At 44.0% G+C, this 26,751-nt stretch overlaps 1 protein-coding gene across 1 annotated transcript in view; it reads left to right on the top strand.

The window, feature by feature from the left end:
* Window positions 1-3,800: 3,800 nt before the first annotated feature.
* Window positions 3,801-26,751, top strand: part of LOC117355657 (tetraspanin-36-like) — a 45,517-nt gene continuing 22,566 nt past the window's right edge. The window contains exons 1-2 of the mRNA XM_033934554.1: window positions 3,801-3,945; window positions 18,493-18,684. Coding sequence (XP_033790445.1) covers window positions 3,886-3,945; window positions 18,493-18,684 — 252 coding nt within the window. The 5' untranslated portion in view covers window positions 3,801-3,885. The remainder of the gene's footprint in view (window positions 3,946-18,492; window positions 18,685-26,751) is intronic.

The raw sequence follows: 26,751 nt of genomic DNA, 5'->3' as shown, positions 1-26,751 counted from the left end.
AGGAGAGGTGCTTTTTTTTTTTTTTTCCATGGCAGGGAGGGTAGGATGTAGGCAGGCAAGCTGCTGGCTTTAGCGCAGCAGGGAGGGAGGGAGATAGGTAGGCAGACAGGCAGCCATGGCTTTGGGAGTGGACAAAATCTGGGAGGCAGTGGGGGGGGGACATAGGAGGCACTGGGGACACTAAGGACATGGGAAGGAGGCACTGGGGGCACCATGGACACGGTAAGGAGGCACTGGGGGCACCATGGACACGGGAAGGAGGCACTGGGGCACCATGGACACGGGAAGGAGGCACTGGGGGCACCATGGACACGGGACGGAGGCACTGGGGACACCAAGGACACAGGAAGGAGGCACTGGGGGCACCATGGGCACGGGAAGGAGACACTGGGGCACCATGGACACGGGAAGGAGGCACTGGGGGCACCATGGACACGGGAAGGAGACACTGGGGCACCATGGACAGGGGAAGGAGGCACTGGGGGCACCAAGGACAAAGGAAGGAGACACTGGGGGCACTATGGACATGGGAAGGAGGCACTGGGGGCACCATGGACACAGGAAGGAGGCACTGGGGGCACTAAGGACATGGGAAGGAGGCATTGGGGGCACCAAGGACACAGGAAGGAGGCACTGGGGGCACCATGGACAGGGGAAGGAGGCACTGGGGGCACTAAGGACATGGGAAGGAAGGAGGGAGGGAATAGAAAGGGACAATTGTTGGGCCTAAGTGCAGAAAAAAAGAAATGAAAGAAAGGATACACAGTCAATTAATAGATGTCCCCTTTTGATGAAAAAAATAAATGGTCACGTTACCCCAGCCGCGCTAAGGTGCAGGAAGGTCCCGTGATGACTCGTCTGCCGGCTCTGCTCCGGAAGAAGTAAGTTATGTCGGAGGATGTGGACCCGGCAGACGCAGTCATTGCGAGACTTTGCCACAACTCCCTGCGTCTGCTGGAGCAGAGCCAGCAGATGAGTCATCACGGGACCTTCTAGCATGCGGCTGCTGAATCCGCTCCAGAGCAAGTACGTCAGAGTGAGGTGGACTGGCAGCCGGCAGCTACAGTCATCATGGGACTTTGCTGCATGAAGGGAGAGAAAAGAGCAGGATTGCTGGAATGGAAGAGTGGTGGAGGGAAAGAAAGGAGGCAGGGTGGTATGGAAGGGTGGTGCTGATAGAATTGATGTACAGAGAAAGGGGAGAGACAAAAGGGAGAAGGATATTGGAGGGAAAGAAAGGGGGCAGATGCTGATTGAAGAGGAGTGGATGGCGAGAGAAAGGGCAGACATTGGATGGTAGTGGGGAGCCTATGCTAGATGGAAGTGCAGATGGGAGAGATAAGGGAGCAAATGCAGGAAGGAAATGGGAGAAGAGAAAGAGGGGAGCAGATGCTGGATGGAAGTGGACAGAGAGAGAAGAAGGTACTAGATGGAAGGGTTGGAGAAAGAGGGTACATGATGGGGAGAAAAGGATTGAGTTAGGGAAACACTGGAGGGGTGAGGGAAAGAGGTGGTAAGCTTTAGATAGACAGTAAAAAAGGACATTGATGAGAGGGTAATAAGAACGTAATCTAGACAGATGCAGAAAATAAATTGAAAAGGAAAATGAGGGAAAAAAGGGAAAGGGATTGCAGAGAAAGGTGTGGGAGAGGGAAGGAGAGGAGAGAGATGCCAGACCAATGGGGGTGAAAGGAGAGATGGAAGGGGGAGGCATACAGTTTCTAGAATGGGCATAGGAGAGAAGATGCCATATAGGGGAAGAGAGACGGCAGACAGTGGATGGAAGGAAGAGAGTTACAAGAAGATGAGGAAAGCAGAAACCATAGAAGACAAAGGTAGAAAAAAAATTTCTATTTATTTATTGCTTTAGGAGACATGTGTCACTGTTTCTGTGGAGCACTGTATGCAGAGTCCAGCTTCTTGCTGGTTCAATTTAACCTTTGTCTATGTATTTCTATTTTATCCCCCCTTTTACAAAACTGTGGAGCGTTTTTTAGTGCCAGGCGTGGTGGTAGCAGCTCTAATGCTCAGAATTCTATGAGCGTCAGAGCTGTTACCTCCGTAGCTAAAATCCACACTACAGTTTTGTAAAAGAGGGAGGGGTTAGTTTGTGATTACATATTCCATACTAGGCGAAGGTGTTTTCTGTGTTCTGTGTGTTCGAAAGACATGGTTTTTTGTTAGGCTTGACTGCAGGATTGATCTGTATTCGTCTGGCTTGTTTAGTTTTACAATGGGTGTATTGATGTGGTACTGCTCACTGCAGTATGTAAGATGCTGCCTTTTCCTAGGTACTCATATGTGACATGTGGCTTGTTACTAAAAATCAAGTTTTTCGTACAGATGGGGGGGGCAAAAATGATGAGCCCCGGGTGTCACATATGCTAGGTACGCCACTGGGGAGAAGTATTAGAGTCTGTCAGAGCTAAAGTGTCATGGAGGTCTGTCAGAAGCCATAACCTATGCTGAGACTAAAAGTGGCGGGGTGCTGGGTTAGTCTATTTTGTATTCTGGTTCTACTTTCTTGTTATTACACCGTTGCCTGTACTTTGTAGGTTGCTTTTCTGTTTGAAAATAAAAATTGATTCCACATAAAAAGTAGCACGGACCTCAGATTTTTAAGGACGCGAGGGTTTAGATCCGTGAGGTCCGTGTTTTACCCCTTCCCATATGAACTAACAAGAGCACTAAAATCAGCACAGAAAGGTGTACTTCAGTTGCTTTTGTTATCTGAGCTTCATTAATCATGAATATGAAAGTCTGTGCTTAGATACTGTATTTGTGACTTCCTCTCTGGAATCTAGTATGCACTGACTAGCTAAAGGACAAGAATTATCTTAGTTTTCATTTATGTTTAAATGATTTTTATTATTCCAGCAGTAAGAAGCAAATACAAACAGTAGTACTATTCAGGAAATAACATTTTCAACAATATAATCAGTTTCCCCCCATCCCCCCCTCCCCTCCCCTCCCCAAGAGTCCATGGCCAGTCCAACAGCTGAAAGTGGGAATAAAATCTTAAAGATTCAAAAGTCTACTGCGAGCACGCGGTGTGATATCCTGCCAGAAGTGCTCCCACACCTGACAAAATTTGCAACTCGGGCCAAGAGTCAAGTCTCCCACCATGCGTCTCTCCAGTGTTGCGTGCACTATCATTAGGGATCTCCAATGTGCATATGACGGGGGATCATGGGAGAGCCAGTTGGTGAGGATGGCTTTTTTTCCCATCAAAAGGGCTCTGGAGATAAATGCTGACATTCCCCTGGGTTTGGGCGAGGCTATATTATAAAATCCAAATAACGCCCTCGGTTGCGGAAGCCATCGCCTTCCCCAAAGCGATGTAGTATATAGGCCAAGATGTCTCCAAAACTGCTGGATTGCGGGGCAGGTCCAAAACATGTGACTCAAAGATGTGTGAGCCTGATTGCATTTTGCTTAGTTTTCATTTAAAATAAAAAAAATGTTGGTTTGTTTTTAGACAGTTTTATAACTGAAAAGTTCAAATGAAATATATATTTATTTACATTACATATGTTGTGGTTTTATTTCTTGACTAATTGATGATTTATTATTTTTGTAACCTGCTAAAATGCTTATATTCAGAGTCAGTCCATCAAATGAAAGTTGGTAAACGCACATCTATCTCCGGCATGTTCACTGTGAATATGTTGACTGTCTCCGGGAGGGGGCTCGGGACCATACGTTTTTCCTTTTAAAGCAGAAATGGCAGACTTTGGGACCCAGGAAGATCCTGATTACAGAGACCCTTGTGACTGGTGGTGAGTAAAGGGAGAGTCATATGCTAGTTGGCTCAGTGCTCTGTATTAGAAAGGAAAAAAGGAAGTGGGGTGTTTAGTGCTAGGACTGTGCTGTGCTCCCCTGAAGATGGACTGTGGAGTGATCACGTCCAAAACTGTACTTATTCTCATCAGCCTGATTTTTTGGGTGAGTTTAAGTCTCTGTTTTGTGCCTCTCTCTCTCTTCAGTGTTTGTATATTAGCTGTCTCAGAGTCACTCCATAGTGTGGATGAACTTTCTTCTTCCTACTCTCTCTAGCCATTAATAAAGAAGTTTTTGCATTTCCCTTAAATAAAAAAAAGGGGTGGGTCGAAAGTGGCAGAGGGAGTGGACTGCACATGTACAGACAGCCAGAAAACTGCAGAGCTTTGCAAAAATGTTAGAAATGAAACTTTTATTGTTCAGGTTAGAGGGAAAGGCAAAGTGTGACTGAGGAGATGGAGGAATGAAAATGGGTTGTGCCAGCTACCGTAGTAGTGGAAGCAGTTCCTCTGAATGCTGAGAAATCTTACCTAGAAAGTGTGTTCTAGAGAAAGGGGATTTCATTTGCAGCCTAGGGGAAAATGGTGTAAGGATCAAGTCAGTTAGAATGTTGAAAGGATTTGCTCAATTTCAATAGTTTATAGTATTTCTTTCCCTGAAGGATTAGTATCTTTGCCTCCCAGTCAGGTTGAGGACTATGTTGAGTACTATGGGCTCCTTTTATCAAGCAATGCTAGCGACTTTTAATCATGCGCTAACCCCTGCGCTGGCCAAAAAACTATCACCTACTCAAGGCAGGCGTTAGTGGCTAGCGCATGATTAACGGCGGTTTAACGTGCGGTATTACGCATGTTAAACCGCTAGCGGGGCTTGATAAAGGAGCCCTATATTTTCCTTTTTCCATTATATAATCTCAATATCCAATGTGGGAACTTGGGAGTATTATATTCTGTTTTTTTTCTTTCAAAGTTTATGCTGTGTATTTAATTTGGAAAATTATAAATACATAAATTTTAAAAAAAAGAAAATGTGTTCTAAGGGTGACATGTATTACAGATTCAACCTAGTTCCGACAGTGAATGTCTTCTGCCTGATTTGGAAGTCACCTTTCTGCTGCTATCTGATCTTGTCAGTTGTGATAAGAGTCTTTGATGAACATCTTTTACAGTGTTTGAATCTTGAAAGTTGAAAGTTTTGTTTTCATCATTCATGCATCTAGACTAGAGCAATGTCTCGCAAACTTTGCGAGCCACGGCACATTAAACCGGCAGCCCCGGATCGAGGGCACCCAGAAGTGTGCGGACATCGACGTGATGACGTCACGTGCATGTGCAGAGGTCCTCCAAATGGGGCCCTGAGCCACCAGTGTGTGTGTGTGGGGGGGGGGGTGCTGCAAAAGAAGACCCACAGAGAGGAGGAGAGATGCTAGCAGCATCTGACTGCCTACAGGACAAGCCTCTCACTGCGTATTGACATTCACGAAGATCGGTTCTGACCAAAATCTCTAGGATTCTCTCAATTAAAGCCCCTAGATCTAAAGATGTCTCAGGGAGACCTAGGTCCTTACACCAGCACGCCCGTGAAGCATCCCGGGCTGTAGGTTCACATAAGCGCTAGAGTTCTTTATGTAACTCTGAAACCGTAAATGGGGCTCTTATCTGACCATGACAGCACAGGTTAGACCAGCCATGTGTAAAGAATGGACACAATAGTGTAATTGCTTGTAGGCTAAAATGTTTCCTACCGATAGCTGACATTGAGCTTGCAGTTCCGCCCAAGGCATCAAAGAGCCGTCCTCATGCACAACATGAGATAATAGTGTCAGTCCATGACTGGTGAAGTTTCAGAAACTAGGATTGTCCAACCCCAGTTGAAACTGTAGGTTACTTGGATAGGGAGATATCTAGTGATTCGAGGATTTGCACGCCATGCCACCAGAAAGAAGGACCAAATCGCCCTTAGTGATCGGAGAATTAGACTACTCTTGAGATGATTAGGAAGCTGAGCCCACAATACCTGGAGTAGGGATAAGATACTCCAGGGGGCAAACAATGCTGCCTCCAGTAGGGTTCTTAGGGGGCGTTTAGGGAGGATAAGGCCATAGCAGAAAGAGTGAATGAATTCTTTGCTTCGGTCTTCACAGAAGATGTAAGAAATCTACCTGAACTGGAAATGGTTTTCAAGGGTAATGATGCGGAGGAATTGAAAGAAATATCGGTGAATCTGGAAGATGTACTAAGCCAAATCGACAAGTTAAAAAGTGATAAATTGCCTGGACCAGATGGTATACATCCCAGGGTACTTAAAGAACTCAAACATGAAATTGTAGACCTGTAACCTATCACTAAAATTGTCTGTAGTACCTGAAGGGTACTGAAAGAACTCAAACATGAAATTGCTGACCTGCTATTGATGCTCTGTAATCTATCGCTACGATTGTCTGTAGTACCTGAAGATGTTATGCTGATTTTTTTAAAGGGTTCAGGGGAGATCCAGGAAATTACAGACCGGTAAGCCTGACTTCAATGATGGGCAAAATGGTGGAAACAATTATAAAAAATAAAATTGTGGAACACATAGACAAACATGATTTAATGAGATAGAGTCAGCATGGGTTCAGTCAAGGGAGCTCTTGCTTCACCAATTTGCTTGACTTCTTTTAGGGTGTAAATAAACATGTGTATAAAGGTGAGCTGGTTGATGTAGTATATCTAGATTTTCAGAAAGCTTTTCATAAAGTTCCTCATGAGAGGCTCCTGAGAAAATTAAAGAGTCATGGGATAGGTGGCAAAGTTAAGTTGTGGATTAGGAATAGGTTATTGGATAGAAAACAGAGGGTAGGGGTAAATGGTCATTTTTCTTAATGGAGGAGAGTAAACAATGGAGTTCCACAGGGGTCTGTACTGAGACCGGTGCTATTTAACTTATTTATAAATGATCTGGAAATTGGAACGACGAATGAGGTGATTAAATTTGCAGATAACATTAAACTGTTCAAAGTTGTTAAAACACATGCGAATTGTGAAAAATTGCAGGCAGACCTAAGGAAACTGGAAGACTGGATGTCCGAATGGCAGATGAAATTTAATGTGGACAAATGCAAAGTGATGCACATTGGGAAGAATAACCCAAATCAGTTACCAGGATCTGGGTGTCATCGTAGACAATACAATGAAACCTTTCCCAAATCAGTTACCAGGATCTGGGTGTCATCGTAGACAATACAATGAAATCTTCTGCCCAATATGCGACAGCAGCCAAAAAAGCAAACAGAATACTAGGAATTATATAAAAATGGGTGGCTAACAAGACTAACCTGGGGGCCACCGTGGGAGCGGACTGCTGGGCGCAATGGACAACTGGTCTGACCCAGCAGTGGCAATTCTTATGTTCTTAACCCCCTCTTCTACAAAGCCGCACTAGCAACAGCTATGTGGCAACAGCCCCGAAGCCCTTTAAATCTCTATGGGCTTCGGAGCCGCTAGCGTGGCTTTGTAGAAGAGGGGGTAAGAATGTTATAATGCCCCTGTATCGCTCTATGATGCTCTATGGAGTATTGCATTCAATTCTAGTCTCCTTATCTCAAGAAAGATATAGCGGCACTAGAAAAAGTACAAAGATTAGCAACCAAGATGATAAAGAGGATGCAACTCCTCTCATATGAGGAAAGACTAAAAAGGTTAGGGTTCTTCAGCTTGGAAAAGGGACAGCTAAGGGGAGATATGATTGAAGTCTACAAAATCCTGAGTGGAGTAGAATGGGCACAAGTGATCGATTTTTCAGTCTATCAAAACTACAAAGACTAGGGGGACACTCGATTAAGTTACAGGGAAATACTTTTAAAACCAATAGGAGGAAATATTTTTTTCACTCAGAAAATAGTTAAGCTTTGGAACACGTTGCCAGAGGTTGTAGTAAAAGCAGATAGTGTAACTGATTTTAAGAAAGGTTTGGACAATTTCCTGGAGGAAAAGTCCATAGTCTGTTATTGAGAAAGACATGGGAGAAGCCACTGCTTGCCCTGGATTGGTTGCATGCAATGTTGCTACTCCTTGGATTTTGGCCAGGTACTAGGGACCTGGATTGGCCACCGTAAGAACGGGCTACTGGGCTTGATGGACCATTGGTCTGACCCAGTAAGACTATTCTTATGGTCTTATGTTAATCTTGTCTATTAGAGAAACAATCCCCCAGATATTACATTAGGCAAGCCAAATCATAAACTCAGAAATCCAGGAGTCCCAAACCTCCCCGGTTCCAGGACCCTTCCAAATATTTAAGGGACAACCTCGGCTTCTTCCCCTTTCAGCAAAAATAAGATATCAAAGAGTTTAAACATCTTATATCATTTTTCAAGAGCCATATTAGTAAAAGCTGTAATATATAAAGCCATTTAGGGAAAAGTGTCACACCACATAACTACCATATAATGAAATGGGTAGTGTCAAGTATTCTTCTGTAGAATGGAGCAAAAGATCTACATTGCTTTGATATAAAGTGGATGTTGTTGTGAGGACAATGGCAAGGTATTGGAATAAAGTGGATGTCCATTACAATGGGTAGGGACCAAGCCAGGAGTCCCCCATCTGTGGGGAAGTGGGAAGAGCCAGTAATTTGTCCAGGTTCAACTTGGAAACCTGAGTAATCCTCGTATTCCAAAATGGTTGCCATCAAGCCAGACAAAGACCGAACTGAAAGGTGTACAAATAGATCTGCGAATGCTGAGATTTTAAATTCAGCTGCTCCAATGTAGATATCCCGGATGGCCATGTTCTTTTGAATGTTGCATATCAAAGGATCCAAGAATAAAGCGCACAGCAGGGGAGAAAGAGGACAGCTTTGCGCGTACCCGACAAATCAGGAATGTGGGGGGGTGCGTTTCCCATTAGCCCAAACAAAGGCCTGGGGGGAATGATATAACACCTGTATGGCATCTTGGAAGAAGCCCACCAGTCCATAACGATCCAAAACAGCGAATAAGAATTGCCAGGATACCCTGTCAAATGCCTTTTCGGCATTAAAGCTGATGAGGATGGATTTAATCTAATCTAATCTAATCTAAACCTTAGGTTTGTATGTGTTTTCAGGCGTTCAACATATTCCAAAGTGGGCAAGATGGATCTGATATTTCAAGTACTGGTACGCCCTCTAATAAAGCCCACTTGTGGTGTATCTATCAGGGTTAGCAAACAGTGAGCTAACCTGCTCACCAGAATCTTAGCAGTTTTGCCTCAACATTCAGCAGCGAGATTGGGCGACAGGACGAGGAGTGAGCCGGATCCTTATACGGTTTTAACAGTACCACAAGTTGAGCTGTTGTGAGCAAGTCGGACATATGACCCTGCTGTACAGATGCGTTAAATGTAGCAGTGAGAGCTAGGTTTATAGATATGTTACACAATTAAAAACTAATCCTTATTTCACGATCAATACATTTTGGACTATAATTTATCTTAAATAGAAAGCTATTTTTAGATAGGTTTTTCCTCAAAAGATAATTTTATTTAAAAAATATTGATTTTTATCCACCCTGATAAGTAGTAATCATAGTAGTGGTGTCCCATTACTTATTTTCTGAACAAAGGGCCTCTTACTGCCTCTTTTACAAAGAGCAGCAACCGCCCCGAAGCCCTTTAAATCTCTAAGGGCTTCGGGGCCATTAGCGCAGCGCAGCTGCTATCGCGGCTTTGTAAAAGAGGCCATTAGTGACAGGATGCTCCTGGATTTAATGTCAAGCTTGCTGTGGTGCAGAAAGCCAAACCTGTTTCCTCTGTGTGGTTGTGTGCACAACAGGCCATGTAACAGATACAACTGGATTTTTTTTTTTTTTTTTTCTTGTGAAAGACCTCTTCTGGGAAATGACTTGTCACTCTTCTCATTTCCTCTGTTATCTTGGTGATTATTCATATGGATCTTGAATGAAGAGGGTGTGAAGCTGAAGGAGAGGTTACAGAGCTTACCAAGGTCCAAGTTTTTGGTTTCTTTCCACAGAAACTGCAGCCTTGTGTTTTACCTCCCTCCCCCAACTTCCCTCCTGGACTTTTGTCAGTTATGTCGGTTTGTTTCCCCTTCTTAATGTTTTAGATTATATTTTATTCTTTTACTTTATTAACCTACTGTAAACCATCTAGATCAGCGGTCTCAAACTCAAACCCTTTGCAGGGCCACATTTTGGATTTGTAGGTACTTGGAGGGCCTCAGAAAAAAATAGTGACAACTTTGCATGAGGTAAGTACCTACAAATCCAAAATGTGGAGTATCTGAAATTATAAGAAGCAATTAAGAAAATATATATAAACTATAATAGTTTATAAATATTTCCTTAATTGTTTCTGATAATTTCAGCTATACACAGCTGAAAGCAGTGCAACATGCAGAAAATGAAAAACTATCAAAGTATCAACTGCAAGAGACAAGATTTTGGACCAACTATTTTGAGGCCTCGATATTATAAAGAATGATTCATTATGGAAGCCTTGTGCCTTAAGGCCCGGATTCTGTATAGGACGCCGGTCCGGGCATCCTATACAGAATGGGGTCTAAACCCGCACAAAGTTAACCCAATTCTGTAACTGACATCCATGTTGCAGACACTGGTTACAGAATCGGGTTTAACATGCCCAACCTCCCTCCCCAGACCCCCCCCCCCCCCAAGTGCCTAAGGCTCCTCTTATAGCAGGAGGGACCTTGGGCGCCTGGACCAATCAGGCCCTAGGATCCTGTGGGTTGGCATGGGGAGGGGTGGGCCTGCCTCATTTGGACGGAGGCAGGCCTGCTGGCTGGACGTGCGAGGAGCCGTCCGGTCCAACTTGAAAGTAAGACTAAGGGGGTGTTCCGGGGTGGGGGGTTCGTTGGGGGGGTCTGGCAGGAGGGGTTGGGCACCCTCCTGCCGCCGATCTTAGGGGGGCTATTGGGGGGACTGGCAGGAGGGGTTGGGTATCCTCCTGCCGCGAATGTCAGGAGAGCCGTTGGGGGTCGGCAGGAGGGGTTGGGCACCCTCCTGCCGCGATCACTGGGAGGAGAGGAGACTTGCGGCTGTAGCCGCAGCCACTATACTAATCACGGCAGGGAGATCCTTGCTGCGATTAAGTACAGCAGCCGCGTCTACTTACCATGTAAGCCAGCATTTTGCTAGCCTACATTGTAAGCGTCTCTCGTTCTGCTAGGGAGACGCTTAGGGCCGCCTAGGTTCGCTTAAGGCTACCGCCTAGCCTTAGGCGAGCTTAGGCGGGCTTGTGGGCCTCTCTAGGCTCCCTGGAGGCGCCTTCAATATAGGCGGCCTGCCCGGGGAGCATTTTTTTAATTTTTTTTAGAAAAAGTGCCTCCCAATTGGCTGATTAGACAGCTGTAGGACGCCTACAGCTGCCTACAATCTGGAGCACTTTGCAGAATCAGGGCCTAAGTGTCCAGCTGTCGCGTCCGCAACCGCCTTCAGTTCTCACCTCCTCCACACAAGCTGCACTGCCTCCAGTGGTTACCTTACATTCTGGAACATTGCCCACCTCACGGCTGTAACCTCACACAAGCGCTTTCCTGCGTCTGTACGCGATTGTCCTCTCCACTCCACCTCACAATTGCGTACAGACGCAGGAAAGCACTTGCGTGAGGTTACAGCAGTGAGGCGGGCAACATTCCAGAATGCAACCACCGGACACTTAAGGCACAAGTTTTCCATAAAGAATCATTCTTTATAATACTGAGGGCCTCAAAATAGTACTTGACGGGCTGCATGCGGCCCCTGGGCCACACTGGTCTAGATACTCGGGATAGATGGTATAACAAGAAATTAATAAACTCAGAAACTTGGAATAGTGGGATATAGCTGTAGACCAGTTGGCATATTTTGTTCTTTATTTATTGCTTAACACAAGCACAAAAGCAGATTTTAACCATACTGAGAATTAAATTGACAGGGAGAGATGAGGGAGCCACCAGTTTAGTCCTGATAGTACAGTTCAAAGAAAGGATGCATCTATGCAACAAACCTGGTTCTTTTTGTTACATAGAGTTTTTTGGACCCCAGTTCGTTTGCAAATGTTGGATAGTTCATAGTCTAATAGATGCAGGCACTGTCATCCTGATGTAGGGACACTGGATCATTTGTTGTTTTATTGTCCCTTGATTCTCAATTTTTGGAAATCAATATGGGGACAAATGAATATGATACTGGATATATCGATTCCATTGTCCTACGATGTGGTCACCTGTGGGTCATTGTTGAAAGCTAAACCTCCATTAGACAGATATAAAAGCAGACTCCTTATCATTATAACGGGGATTGCCATGCAAATGGTTACCAAGAATTGGAAAAACTGGGACAGGCTTAATCAGTGGCGTACCAAGGGGAGGGCGGGGGGCAGTCCGCCCCGGGTGCAGCCTTAGGGGGGTGCACAGCTGGCCAGGTCCCCTTACCTTCGTGGCACTTCCCCCCCCCACCGTCCGCCCGCCCGATAACAGGCCCGGTCTGACAAACCTCCCTGCCTTGTGGCCGCGAGTCTAAATTACCTTTTCACAGCAGCTGGAGCATTGAAGCTGCGTGTGGCTGCCGTAAAGGTCATCTCTGATGCAACCAGAAGTTGCATCAGAGACGACCTTTTCGGTAGCCATATGCTCCGGCTGCTGTAAGAAGGTAATTTAGACTCGCGGCCACAGGGCAGGGAGGTTTGTCGGACTGGACCTGTTGTCAGTCGGGCGGGCGGGGGGGGGGGGAGGGAGGAGCGCCACGAAGGTAAGGGGCAGGGAGGGAGAAAGGGAGGAAAGGTGGAGTGGAGAGGAAAAGACGCTTAAGGGAAATGGGTAAAACAGAGGGGGGAGAAGGACGCTGACAGGACATGGGGAAGACAGAGGGGGGAGAAGGACGCTGACAGGACATGGGGAAGACGGGGGGAGAAGGACGCTGACAGGACATGGGGAAGATGGGGGGAGAAGGACGCTGACAGGACATGGGGAAGACGGGGGGGAGAAGGACGCTGAAAGGAAATGGGGAAGAGAGAGTGGGGAGAAGACGCTGAAGGGAAATGGGGAAGAGAGAGTGGGGAGAAGACGCTGAAGGGAAATGGGGAAGAGAGAGTGGGGAGAAGACGTTGGCAGGGAAGAAGACAGAGATGCCAGACTATGGGGGGAGCGGAGGGAAGAAGATGGGTGCCAGACCAATTTGGAAGGGGGGACAAAGGGAGAGGCACAGTAACAGAGCAAATGGAAGACGCAGAGAGAAGAGAGACAGTAGATGGAAGGAATTGAATGAGAATATGAGGAAAGCAGAAACCAGGCAACAAAGGTAGAAAATATTATATTTCTTTTTTTTTTTTGCTTCAGGATAAAGTAGTACAGTATATTAGTTGTGTTGATAAAAATTTATAAACAAAAGCCCTGCCAGCTGAACATCTCTTTCTCCAGTTCAGCAGCCAGAACTTTGATTTATAAGGAAGGAATAAGCTAAATATTGCAGTGATTAGCAGTTACATGCTTGCTTACACTGCTTGCCCTGGATTAATAGTATGGAATGTTGCTACTATTTGAGTTTTTGCCAGGTACTTGTGACTTGGATTGGCCACTGTGGAAACAGGATACTGGGCTAGATGGACTATTGGTCTGACCCAGTATGGCTATTCTTAGGTTCTACCTGTGTGCTATTCTATAAAAGGGTGCAACTAAATCTCATAGCATGCAACTCAAAAGGAGTGTGCAGTGTTATACAATGATGCCATTTATGCACTGAAATGGTATGGATTGGGCGCTTCAAAAATGTATATAAAGATATTCCTTAAATAGCCAAAATTTTTTAGTATAGTTCTATAGAGCCTCAGCCTCACCACTCTACCACATGAATTGGGCGCTGGCATTTACATCATGCTTCAGCTGGCGTAAATACTGTTGGCTCAGCTCCGAGCAGGGGAATAATTGGCATTAAGTACTGTTCTATAAAGGGCGCTTATCCTGGAACACCCCTTATAGAACAACACTTAGTGACAATTTTTGAGCGCCATTTATGGAACACCTTCTGTAGTACGTGAAATTAGCACATACCGTTAACAAGTGGGATAGCCATTACCGTGCTGGCTTGAATTAGGGCGCGTTAACTGCTAAACATTATGGAATGAGTTATGGGCGTAGATTGCACATTATGGTTAACAGATGCTGCTTTACCACATGAAGTCACTTGTTGGTGCATATGTACTAAGGCGGCGTTTCTAGGATCGGGGCCTATCTTCTAGGCACTGTTGAGCGCGACTGCCAATCATCCGCTGGGTGCCATTTATAGAATCGTAGTACTACTTATCATTTTTTAGTGTAAATCATGTTTTGTTGATGCACAATCAGCAAATACACAATACTAAACAGGAGTACAACCAGGTCAAGATCACCAAAAGTACAACAAAACAATTTTTCAAATAAGCCTACCGTTCCAACCCCCACCCACTCCCAAGTACAAACACACCCTCCACCCCGGAAGCTCCCCCCCCCCTCACTACTACTTATCATTTCTATAGTGCTGCCAGATGTACGCAGCGCTGTTCATTAAACGTGTAAGAGACAATCCCTGCTCAATAGAGCTTACAGTCTAATCAAAACAGACAAATGGGACAAATAGGGGTTAGGGAATTTCTCACAGAGAGAGTGATAAAACAGCCGTTAGTAAGAGTTAGGAGTTAAATGCAGCCTCAAAAAAGTGGGATTCTAGCCTAGGTTTGAACACTGCTAGAAACGGAGCTTGATGTACTTACTCAAGCAGTCTTTTCCAGGCGCAGCAGGATAGAAAGGCTAGAGTCTGGAATTGGCAGTAGAAGAGAAAGGTACAGATAGGAGACACCTAATGAATGGGGATGAATAGAGAGAGATAAGGAAGTGCATTATTCCTATAGGTGTATGTTTGGGGGGGTGCTTGGTGAGTGCTCCTCTCCAAATAGCTCACTCACTTTAACAAAGTAAGTTTGCTACAGTTCAGCAAGTGAGGGCATTTTTTTAAACCTTTTTTAAGAAAGCATGGGACTGGTGGAGAGTACACTTGGGAGTGGGAAAGGGGAAATTTGGGCTTTTGATACATTGGTGTGCAGCCTGGAGTTTTAACCAGGAATGGGTACCTCCCTGTTTCAGAGTTGGAAGATACATGGAGTGAGGTACAGTATATGAAACAGCTAAGGAAACCTAATCTAATCTAATGCTTGGCTCTATATTCCGAGACATCATCATCACCCCGATCCTCAAAGACCCCAAAGGACCGATAGACCAAACAGCCAACTACAGACCCATTGCCTCTATTCCACTCTATGTCAAAATAATAGAAGGACTAGTTGCCAAATTCCTCTCCAATTACCTAGAAAACCATAACATACTCCATCCCACACAATCCGGCTTCAGAAACAACTTCAGCACGGAAACACTACTAGGATCTCTCTTGGACACAGCCAGACAACATCTCAGCACAGGAAAAAAAATGATGCTCATACAACTAGACCTTACCGCTGCATTCAACTTGGTGGACCATAACATTCTACTACAAATCCTGGATACAATAGGTATCACAGATAAAGTATACACATGGTTTGAAGGATTCCTTAAATCAAGAACCTATAGAGTAAAATCAGACAAACAAAAATCTGAACCTTGGTCAAACCCCTGCGGAGTTCCCCAAGGATTCTCTCTATCCCCGACTCTCTTCAATCTCTTTACAGCCTCCCTCAGCTCTCACCTGGACAAACAAGGCATAACCTCCTACAGCTATGCCAATGACATTACCATTCTCATACCCTTCGATCAACCTGAACTCTCCATGACGAACACAATATACCAAACACTAAAATCAATAGCAACCTGGATTAAAGATCAAACTGAAATTGAACCCAGATAAAACGAAATTCATCCTCCTAGAAAACAACAAAATACCAACCATAACCAACATTGAAATCAACGCAATCAACTACCCCATACAAACCACCCTAAAACTGCTAGGAATAACTATCGACAGATGCTGCACCATGCAACCGCAAATCAATAAAACAATACAAAAGTCATTCTTAGTCATGAGAAACTTAAGACAAGTTCGGAAATTCTTCGAGAAAACTCAATTCCAGCTCATAGTTCAGTCCTTAATACTAGGCCTACTTGACTATTGTAATATCCTCTATCTCCCATGCCCTACAACCATAACAAAACAACTACATACTATCCAAAACACAGCACTAAGACTCATCTACTCATTAAAGAAACATGATCACATTACAGAAGCATATCTCCAATCGCACTGGCTTCCGATCCCAGCAAGAATACAATTTAAATTCTACTGTCTACTATTTAAGACTTTATACGGAGACAGTCCAAACTACCTGAATAACCGCCTCATCCACGCAACCAGACATAGGAAAACTCACACCCCATTCTCATACCCCTCCCCCCCCCCAATTAAGGAGGTCAAACGGAAAAAACTATATGATGGCCTTCTGGCCACTCAAGCAGCCAAACTAGACAACCAAATCGCCAATCTACTGACGGCATCCCTCGACTACAAGACTTTTAGAAAAGAAATAAAGACCATACTCTTCAAGAAAACTCTGAAAAAAGAAATAACACCACAAGTTTCAAACACCAGCTCTCACTAAAGCCCACTACCCCAAACAAATAACCTTACCCATTTCTTACTCTTTTTGAAAATGACCAATTTTTTTTTTTGTAAGTTCTTGTTGTAATACATCTTGGATAATTCTTTTGTAATCCGCCTTGAACTGCAAGGTAATGGCGGAATAGAAATCCCTAATGTAATGTAATGTAATGTAATCAGTCCAAGAAAGCTTGACTAGGTTTACAATAATTAACTTAACAAATAAAAACCATAAAGAATAAGACTAAGGGCTCCTTTTACGAAGGCGCGGTAGCGGTTTAACGCGTGCTAAACCGCCCGCCGCGCTAGCCGCTATCGCCTCCTCATGAGCAGGCTGTAGTTTTTCAACCAGCGCGGGGGTTAGCGTGTGATGGAAAAGTTGCGCACGCTGAAGCCGCTAACACGGCTTCATTAAAGGAGCCCTAAGATTAATTTTCAAAGTGTTTAGCAAATAAAATGTTTTTTAAAGATTTATGAAAAAGTTGAAGTGAACCGGAACTCCTTAAAAGGAGTGGAAGATCATTCCAAAGTTGAGAAAGCGTAAAAATCAGAGATTGAGTAAAAATCTTGACTCCTTTTATCCCTTTCTTGGAAGGAAGAGAGAATTTAAATTGTTGATTACCTCTCCATCTTTTCAGCAGATTCAGCTTAAATGGAGAATTAATGCACTCAAAGATGCTTGTGTTTCTACAGACACAACACTACTATTTAACTAAGGAGAGCCAGACACCTTGAGAAGAGAAATGTATACAGCTGGTTTCTCAGGTCTCCCAAAAGAGTCCGATCGTGTAGGGGGTGGGGGCGAGAGGTCAGGAGGGCTTGGGCTCCCTCCTGCCCCGAACGTAATCGGTGGTGGTGGGGGGTCGCTGATCGCTGGGGCCAGGAGGGCTTGGGCTCTCTCCTGGCCCAATGTTGTCGCGGGTGCCCGGGGTAGGAGGGCTTGGGCTCCCTCCTGCCCCGATGTTGTCGCGGGGTGCTGCGGGTACCTGGGGTGCCGCGGGTGCCTGGGGTGGGAGGGCTTGGGTTCCCTCCTGCTCGACCGTAATCGGGGGGGAGGGGGGGTTAGGGATCGCGGGGCAGGAGGGCTTGGGTATGCAGAGTGAATATTCCTGAGATGGTTTTTCACTCTTCAGTCTTGTATGGCTCTCCTGATTTTCAAACCTGCTGGCAGATGTTGAGGACTGTATTTCAGAGTTTCAGATTTGATTAAAATTTTGGTTCAATCGCAATATCATTATTCAAAGCGATTTACAAATAAAAGAGGGGGTCCATCTTGTTTAAAATACATTGAAGACAAAGGGCTCCTTTTACAAAGCTGCACTAGCGGTTTTAGCACGCGCTAAATTGCCACACACGCTAGACGCTAATGCCAGCATTGAGCTGGCGTTAGTTCTAGCCGCGTAGCGCGGGTTTAGTGCGTGCTAAAATTCTGCGTGCGCTAAAAACGCTATCACAGCTTTGTAAAAGGAGTCCAAAGATATTACAAACCTACACGTGAGGCGAACGGGAGGAACTGCAATAAATATAGAAAAGAAAAACAAAAAAGGTCAAAACATAAGAGGGGTAAAAATTTCTTTGTTTAAAAAAAAAAAAAAAAATTGAATTGCCTCACGTAAGTCCAAATCTCAAAAGCATCCTTATATAATCAACATTTTAGCATGCCTTTGAACTTAGTAAAGTGTTTTTTTCTTCTTTAATATAAGCTGGCAACGCATTCCATATTTTTGGAGCTGTAACCAAAAAAATAGTATCTCTTCGTGTATTTATGATTCGTAGGGACAGGACAACAAGCAGATTTTGAATGTATGGGATAAGGTGTCTATCTAGCAATTTTGGAGCTTTAACTGTTAGCATTTTGAAGATTAGTAAAGCTATTCTGTGGGTTATGGGTAACCAGTGTGTTTTTTTAAGGAGTGGGGTTACGTGATCAAATTTTATACTATTGGGTGTTCTTATTATTGACAGGTGGTCATCAGTTAGTGATGATGCTTGTGTCTTAGAAAGAGATTCTTCAGCTTATTCTGGGGGTCAAGGCACAACAGGATAGATTGTTCTGTCACCCTCACTATGTGTTCCCTTTCAGGTGTTAACAAAAACCCCTCTGGCTTGTGTTTTAGGCTGCAGCGGCTGGGCTGAGTTACGTGGGAGGATATGTTATCAGCTCGTGCAAGAACTTTGACCACTTCCTGGAAGACAGGTACACCGTGGTACCTGCTGTCATCATCCTTGCAATCGCAGTCGTGATGTTCATCATCGGGCTTATAGGCCTCTGTTCCACAATCAGGGAATCTAGATTTGGTCTGGGAATTGTAAGTTTCACTTTGCTGAACATGGGAGACATTATTAAATTTCAAACTCTTTGGGTTTTGTTTTTTTTTGAAAGACCAAGGTTTTGTTTTATCCAGATCCAGAAATTGTTTTTATGTTTGTAGTACTGCTGCTAATTTTACTACCAAAATCCTAAGGGCCCGATATTCACAGTGATTTAACTAGGCAAGAGACTGCTTAAATAGCACTCAGCAGGCTTGCCACTAATATTCGGTGGTAGTTAACCAGGCTGTACTGCTGAATATGGCATTAACCAGCTAACCTAAAAGCAGGCAAGGGAGGGATGTTATGGGAGCAGAGTTGGGGAGGAGCTGCAGTTATTTGGCTGTCAGCAATATTCAGTGCCAGAACCCATATAGTCGGTGGTGTAGTGAGGGAAGTTGGCATCCGGAATGGAGGTGCCTGGCTTTTGCCATCCCCCCCCCCTTCAAATATGCTGTTCCCTGCCACCCTGACATAGGGATAGTCTGGGACCATTGCTCAGGCAATGGGCCTGATGGGCCGCCGCGGGAGCGGAACGCTGGGCGAGATGGACCTCTGGTCTGCCTCAGCGGAGGCAACTTCTTATGTTCTTATGAGACACTTTGTTGTTGTGAGGATCATAGAACAGTGTGTACTCCAAATCACTGTTCCCTCTTAGTTGAGCGGGAGTCCTCCACCTGCAGTTCTGCCAGCGGGGGTGCTGTTTCATGATCACATTTTCAGTAGTGAGGGACAGTCAAGTTCTGCAGTACTCCAGGGAACCTGCCTAGGGTTCACAGACATCTGGGAAAACCCGGACACATCCTCTTTTTAGAGGACTATCCGGGTTCCTGGACAGATTTTCCAACACCTGGCAGTTTTTCCGCATTTTGGAAAGGCCCGAGCGCAGATGACGTCACATGCATCCACACATGCTGGAGGCCCTTCAGACGCGGCCTGGAGGTTGGCCCCGTACCTCATCACATCTTCACCAGCAACGAGCAGGCTGGAATGCCCGCTCCTCACGCCAGCTAAGCCTTCTTTCTAACATCACTTCCTGGCCCCACAAACAGGAAGTGACATCAGAGTGAGGGATGAGGCCGGAGTGAGCAGCATGTAGGACAGCCTTCTTGCTGCTGATGAAGATTTAAAAAGGTAATGGAGGGTGCCCTTCAGAGACCTATCCAATCCTTTAGGGAGGGGGAGGAAGAGGAGAGGAGCCACAGCCCCCCCTATGTCAGTGCCCGGGGCAGTCCACTCCCCCGCCTCCCCCCTTTACTACACCACTGCATATAATTAACCAGGCAGATAAGACTGTTTTTTATGTGGCCTTTAGTTCTGTGCTCTTCTTTTCAACCCAACCCCCTAGAAAAGCATGACCAGCCCCCTCTCCCCAAGAAAAGTTTATTAAAGATCCCCCTGCCTCTGGATCTTCCCTCTACCCCCTCCCGAGCCTACCTTTTTGATGCATGGTGGTCTAGTGGAGGAAGGGCAGGTGCAATGACCACTTGCTCCTCCCTGTTGCAGCTCCTGCTTCAGAATTGCTGCCACCACCTCCAGTGGTAGCCTCGCAGTAAGGGTACTGCAGGAGGGAGGGAGAGGGGAAACGGAATCAGCGCGGATGATCGATGGCCCATTGGCCGGAGGATCGGATGCTGGAGTTGGCCGGTCAGATGTCAGAGAGGCTGTGGAGGGAGAGCCAGCGAATGTTGTGCGCTTGTGGTCAGTGCAATCGCATGTGAACGGCCCTCCTCCCGTAGCCCACGACTGGGATTCAGAGAATAGCTTCGGCCAGTGATAGACTTCTATTTTTTTTTAATTTAATTTTTTTAATTTACATTAATTTTATTCTTTTTATTTTGTATTATTTGAATTGTTATATCTTTACTATTTGTTTTCTCAGGTACTTTAGCTAGATTCTGAGCATTTGGGACAGTTAGGGAAGTTCTAAGTACCTAATTTCATTTTATTGCAACCCGTTCTGGGCTCCAGAGGAGGACGGGCTATAAAAATGAACAAATAAATAAGTAATCCTACTGTGTTGATGGTCTCCATTAAAGCAGTGAACTTAAAAGTATACAAAATGATCTTAAGCATAAAAAGAGGAACTTAGAGAGAGGCTTCTGGAAATTGTTGTGCGCCTGGTTATAAAAGTTTACAGTTTTAATAAGATTTTTCTCTCTACAGGTCATCATCAGCAGACACATTACAGAAACATTTTTTAAAAATCATCCAAAGTTCACAAAATGGATGTTTCCACAGAGCCTTCTGCACAGCTGAGTTAAAAAAAAACAACCAAACCCAAAACAAAAACTTAGAAACTGTTTTAATACAGTTTCAAATACACTTCCTCCTCCACATTCGCAGTGATAAGGGAATAAAAAAATCAGCGAACACAGAAAAACCGCGAATAACTTTTCGTATGTTATTCGCGGTTTTCTGTTACAAAACCCTGGAGAATATAATAAAACCGCGAATGACTGACCTGTTCCTTTGAAAAAAGATCAGCGATTTCCTCTGTACAACGCTGCTCCCAGCGATTTTCTCTGATGTAATATTGGAGGCGGAGCCTGCAAATGAAAAACCGCAAATAACCGAAACCGTGAATGTGGAGGGGGAAGTGTACTCTGCTTGGGTACACGCCATTAATAAGATGTATTTTAGTGTCTGTTGTGTTTTCAGACATCTATGACCATTTTACAAAAAGAGCAGCCATTGAATTAGTTTTAGAATATTGTAATGCAAAAAGTATATTTCTACAGTGTAAAAATTATTTATTTGAATTGACTATTTGCAGCCTTCTCAATAACTGTCAACCATATTGGAAAATTATAGCACATGATGTGATGTACACACTAGTTGTCATAGTAATGAATGCCCAGATATCTTTCTTTTTTTTCTGGTTCTATTTCACCATAACTTGTAGGGACACCATTAATTTTAAGGGACATAGAAAGATCCAGGGTCCATGTTAGGGGAATACAACAAGGGCAATTGCCTTGGCCCCCATGCCAAAGGGGCTCCAAGCCTACCTGAAGCTGAAGACAGCACAGCCTGCTGTTGGGCTTTAGGGCTCTTCCCAAATTTCTGCCCTGGGCCACTTACATGCCTGGAAGAATCTGGAGCTTTTTTTTTCCAAGTTGGGGAACTTTTGCAAATTCCTTGTTTGCCTGATTTAAAGCAGGGGTCTCAAAGTCCCTCCTTGAGGGCTGCAATCCAGTCGGGTTTTCAGGATTTCCCCAACAAATATGCATGAGATCTATGTGCATGCACTGCTTTCAATGCATATTCATTAGGGAAATCCTGAAAACCCGACTGGATTGCGGCCCTCAAGAAGGGACTTTGAGATCTCTGATTTAAAGGAAATGAATGTTGAACCTGAACATGGCCAAGGGCTGCTTCCCCCTGCTGCTTGTCCAAAGCAGATTACACACTACTGTTGCCCCTTTCCTTCCTTTTCTTAGGCCTCTGCTTCGCTGTTTGCTCCCAGCAGTATCTGCATTTACTGTCTGGTGGTGGCATGGGAGGTGGAGCCAATCCTTGGACAATAAACCTGGCAGAGCTGCCCTGAATCTCCGTGCAGTGACTCCAGATGGCATATCCTCAGCAAACAATAACCCTATTGCTTTTTTGTTTTGCTTGGTGGCTTTTGTCATTGTTGGGTTTTTCAAACAAGCTATCATTGTTGCAGTTGCATCCTAATGAACACAGAGATTGTTTTTCACCAGCTACCAACATAAGTGCACCGTGGGTATGAAAGCGATAAGCTTGGGGATGGTCCCTTTTTGGCCTTTTGACAAGATTGAGAGCTTGTAAAGTGGCAAGGGGAAGGAGATGACCGAACAACCTGTCGTCGCTTAGAGCTGAAAACAAATGCACTTTAAAAATTAACAGAACCTAGCATATTGTATACAGACAGAAGGAAGGATGGGAACAAAAGGATGGTGGTGGTCTTGAGACCCTTAAGACAAGTGAATGGTGTAATGGGTGAGAGGGAGGAAGCGGATAATTTTTAAAAAGTAAGGGGTCAAAAAGAAGGTTGTGAAGGACAATTCTATAACTAGGCGCTAGTGGTTATGCGCTCCTTTGCATGCATAAATGCATGGAAAAGTAGCTACATGCATAAATGCCCTAAGCACTGTTTTATAAGAGCATGCATTAGTGCTCTAGGAAAGGAAACTCTGCAATGAGAGGGCATAGGATGAAGTTAAGAGGTGATAGTTCTCTGGAGTAATTTAAGGAAATACTTTTTTACAGAAAGGGTAGCAGATGCATGGAACAGTCTCCTGGAAGAGGTGGTGGAGTCAGAGACTGTCTGAATTAAAGAAAGTCTGGGATAGGTACATGGTATCTCTTAGAGCAGGGATGTCAAAGTCCCTCCTCGAGGGCCGCAATCTAGTCAGGTTTTCAGGATTTCCTCAATGAATATGCATGAGATCTATTTGCATGCACTGCTTTCATTAATTGCTAATAGATCTCATGCATATTCATTGGGGAAATCCTGAAAACCCAACTGGATTGCGGCCCTCGAGAAGGGACTTTGACACCCCTGTCTTAGAGAGAGAAAGAGATAATGGTTACTGTGGATGGGCAGACTGGATGGGCCATTTGGCCTTTATCTGCCATCATGTTTCTATGTGAGTTTCTTCTACTCCCCACCTGTGTCCCTTTAAACAACAGTTTTGCAGCTTTTTGAATCATCTACTAAGTGACTAATAGCATCACCAGTTATTAATGCTACTTTGTGACCATTAAATTAAGGGGCTCATTTTCAAAGCATTTAGGGCTGGATGCTCTAAATTTGCCATTAAAATCCTGTGGGTTGCTGTGGTGTTCCACACTACAGCTTGAGTTTTCAAGCAAAGTTCTGGGCATCACTATCCTTCAATGACCATCTCAACTCCCTGATAAAAAAATTATTTTTTAGCCTTCATATGCTGAGGAAAGTGAAATCCTGCTTTCATCAAAAACACTTTGCCGTCCTTTGTACAATCCATCATCCTCTCCAGATTGGACTATTGCAACTCTATTTATCTAAGCCTAACTAAGAAAAGCCTCCATAGACTTCAGCAGATTCAGATTTCTGCGGCTAAGCTTATTTTTGCAAAAAGTAAATTCGACCATGTCTCATCACTCCTGTCCAAGCTTCACTGGCTCCCGGTAATCTCCAGGGTTCACTTTAAATGTGCCTGCCTAACTTTCAAGATCCTTCACAGCATCCTTCCTCCCGTTATTCCATTATCTTGGAATTCTTCAATTCTTAATTCCACCAGATCCTCCCAAATATTAAAACTATCCTTCTCTTCTATAAAAGGTATATCCCATGCAGGAAAACTAGGGACATCCCTCCCCTTTAGAATCACTGAGCTCTGGAATAACCTTACCTCCCCACTCCGAAACTCAAGCTCCCTCCAACTTTTCCGTAAACATCTGAATACCTGGCTATTCTAAAAAATGTAATACTTCCTCTCTCTCCGGTATCTCACACCCATCTAAACCTTCTTTACACTTAATCCTATAACCCTCCATTGGAATTCCTTTCCATCCCAGCTCCTGTAAACCGTGCTGAGCTCTACGATAGAGGAGATGGTGCGGTATACAAACCTAAGGTTTAGTTTAGTTTAGTTTAGTTTAGTGCTGATAAATTGTCCAATTTTAAAACGGCGATCGATGTTGAAACAATTTTGCATGCAAATTAATTTTGGGGAGGTCCACCATAATTCCATCCAATCAGTCATTGAAAAAGTGACTGACACACATTCGCAGAGCAATTTCCTTCCGCTGTGCTGATCAGAGCAGGAAGACTTAAAAAAAAAAAAAATCTTAATGGGCACAGATGTTGTGCATGTCTTACACACACACATCATATGTCCTCATTAAAAAAAATTAATAAATAAAGTCATGCCAGTACCCCTGCCCGACAACAGCCCCCGAACTTTAAAGAAAAAAAGTGGCAGGAAGGAAGCCCTTCTGAAATGAGAGAGATTTTTTATTTATATCATTGCTACTCTGCTGAAAGCCTGCAAACATCTACTTTCTTGGCTTATGTGAGGCTTTGGAAAAAGAACTCTGATGTTCATCTCATGGCTTATTCCCATGGAGAGTTTTTATTTCTTCTATTCTGTCTTTTTTTTTTGTAAAAGGAGTGAGGTTTCTCTCTTAATTTGCCTAAGGTACAATGAAACAAGAGAGCAAGATTTTTTTTTTTTTTTTAAATAAATCTTTATTGATTTTCCAAACCAACAACAATAAACAATTGCAATAAACAATTAAATTAACAAGAGAGCAAGATGAATAAATCTCACTAGCAGCCCAATCAGATGTAGTTTTTATGTGTGTGTGGTTGGGGGGGGGTTAGCAGGCAGTCATACTCATTTGTACCAATGTCAGATTGGTCTTACTTTGGTAAGATCTGAATTTAGTGCAGTCGGCCTTGGTGAGACCTCCTTTCAAACCCCTGTTGGGCTTTCATAAAGGAACTGTTTCTCAAGTTGGGGGGGGGGGGGGGGCGGTTCTAGGTGCTATTAGGCTTGCTTTTCTGAAGTAGGCTGTGAAAACTGTAAGGCTGTTATAGCTATTCTTTATGCCGTTTTAGATTCTTAATTGGTAATTTTTCAATTTGTATTTTTCATTACTATTTATTCTTTAATTTTTTTTTAGGGCTGCATTTAGATTATAATCGAATCTAATTTTTCTTCTTGTTATACTGCATCATCCCTGACCAATGTAAGGGCTGATTAAGTGGTTCACCATAAGAATTATTTTTAAAAAAAACAAGAATTAATAAAACCAAAAACAATACATTAGTTAAGACGATCATTCTAAAAGTGTTCTGGGGTTCGATTAATTACACAAGTAAAGGTATGATATTTATTTTTCTTCCACTGCAGTTCCTTGTGACTTTAAGGGGCAAATTCTATAAGCGGTGCCGAATTAGGCACCATTCAGCATGATTCAAGTAAAATTGGGTGCTGCTTACTGAATCGCGCTGAGCGGCACCTATTTTGGAGACACCCAATAAATAGGCCAACTCTAGGCACAACTAAAACATAGGCACCCATGCGAGCGCTTAAGCCCGCTTAAGAGCAGCGATTCTGTAACAAGGCGCCTAGTACGAAGCCACGCCCATGCCTAATGTGCATAGCGCCTATTTTTTGAAGGATGCCTAAATTTTTAGAGGCACCTTGTTACAGAATCGCTCTTTTTTAATAGGTGCCTAAATTTCAACTAGTGCTGATTAAAAAGCTTAATTGAGCTTGTTATTCAATTTAGATAGGCGCCTATTTAGTTGGACGCCTCCAAAATAGGCACCTAACATTAAGCGCCAGTTACAGAATTTGGCCCTTAGTCATTAGTGAAATGTTGGATTAAGGCAGTAATTGAGGTTACATACATTCTCAATCGGAAAGTAATTTTGCAAGGTCTCGGCACTTATTTAGGGCTCCTTTTGCAAAGCTGCGGTAGTGAGTCTGACAGTATGGCAGTTAAGATTTAATTAAAAAATCTAAACAAATACTACCAGCCAGAGGTGGGTATGCCAGTAGAGATATCAATTACCACAAAAAAGTGGAGAAAAAGCCTCAAAAAATCATATATTACAGACAGCAGACTAGAAAGGACTTCAAGCTGCCACACTTCTTGTCATTGACAAAAAATTTCCACCAGCTTAAATAATCAATCTCAAACTAGGCAACCACCCACCACTTTGGAAAAAGGAAAATATTATTTAGCTGAACATGAAGAATGTTGACACTGTCCACCAGCGTTCAAGTTGTTCACAAGAAGGTTTCTTCAAACTTTCTTCATTCGCCTCCAACAAGAGCCTTGTTTCACCATTGCCGGCTGCCTCAGAGATTTACCATCAGCTAATCTTCCTTCATCATGGTGCACCAACGGCGAAGACGGCACAGCTGATTTTAAATGGAAGTAAAATGGGAGGCTTCCGGGATGACATAAACATTGCAAGGCAGGAACCAGTTACAGGAGAGCTCCCTTTTGACACAGAACTGTCAAAAATTCAGATCCAAAAACAAAAATACATCAAAAAAAATGTCCACCACTCTATATGCTGATTCAGCCCAGTGGGC

Source organism: Geotrypetes seraphini, chromosome 1, assembly GCF_902459505.1.
Source record: "Geotrypetes seraphini chromosome 1, aGeoSer1.1, whole genome shotgun sequence".
Classification (NCBI taxonomy): Eukaryota; Metazoa; Chordata; class Amphibia; order Gymnophiona; family Dermophiidae; genus Geotrypetes; species Geotrypetes seraphini.
This window is presented reverse-complemented; position numbering and strand designations above follow the sequence as displayed.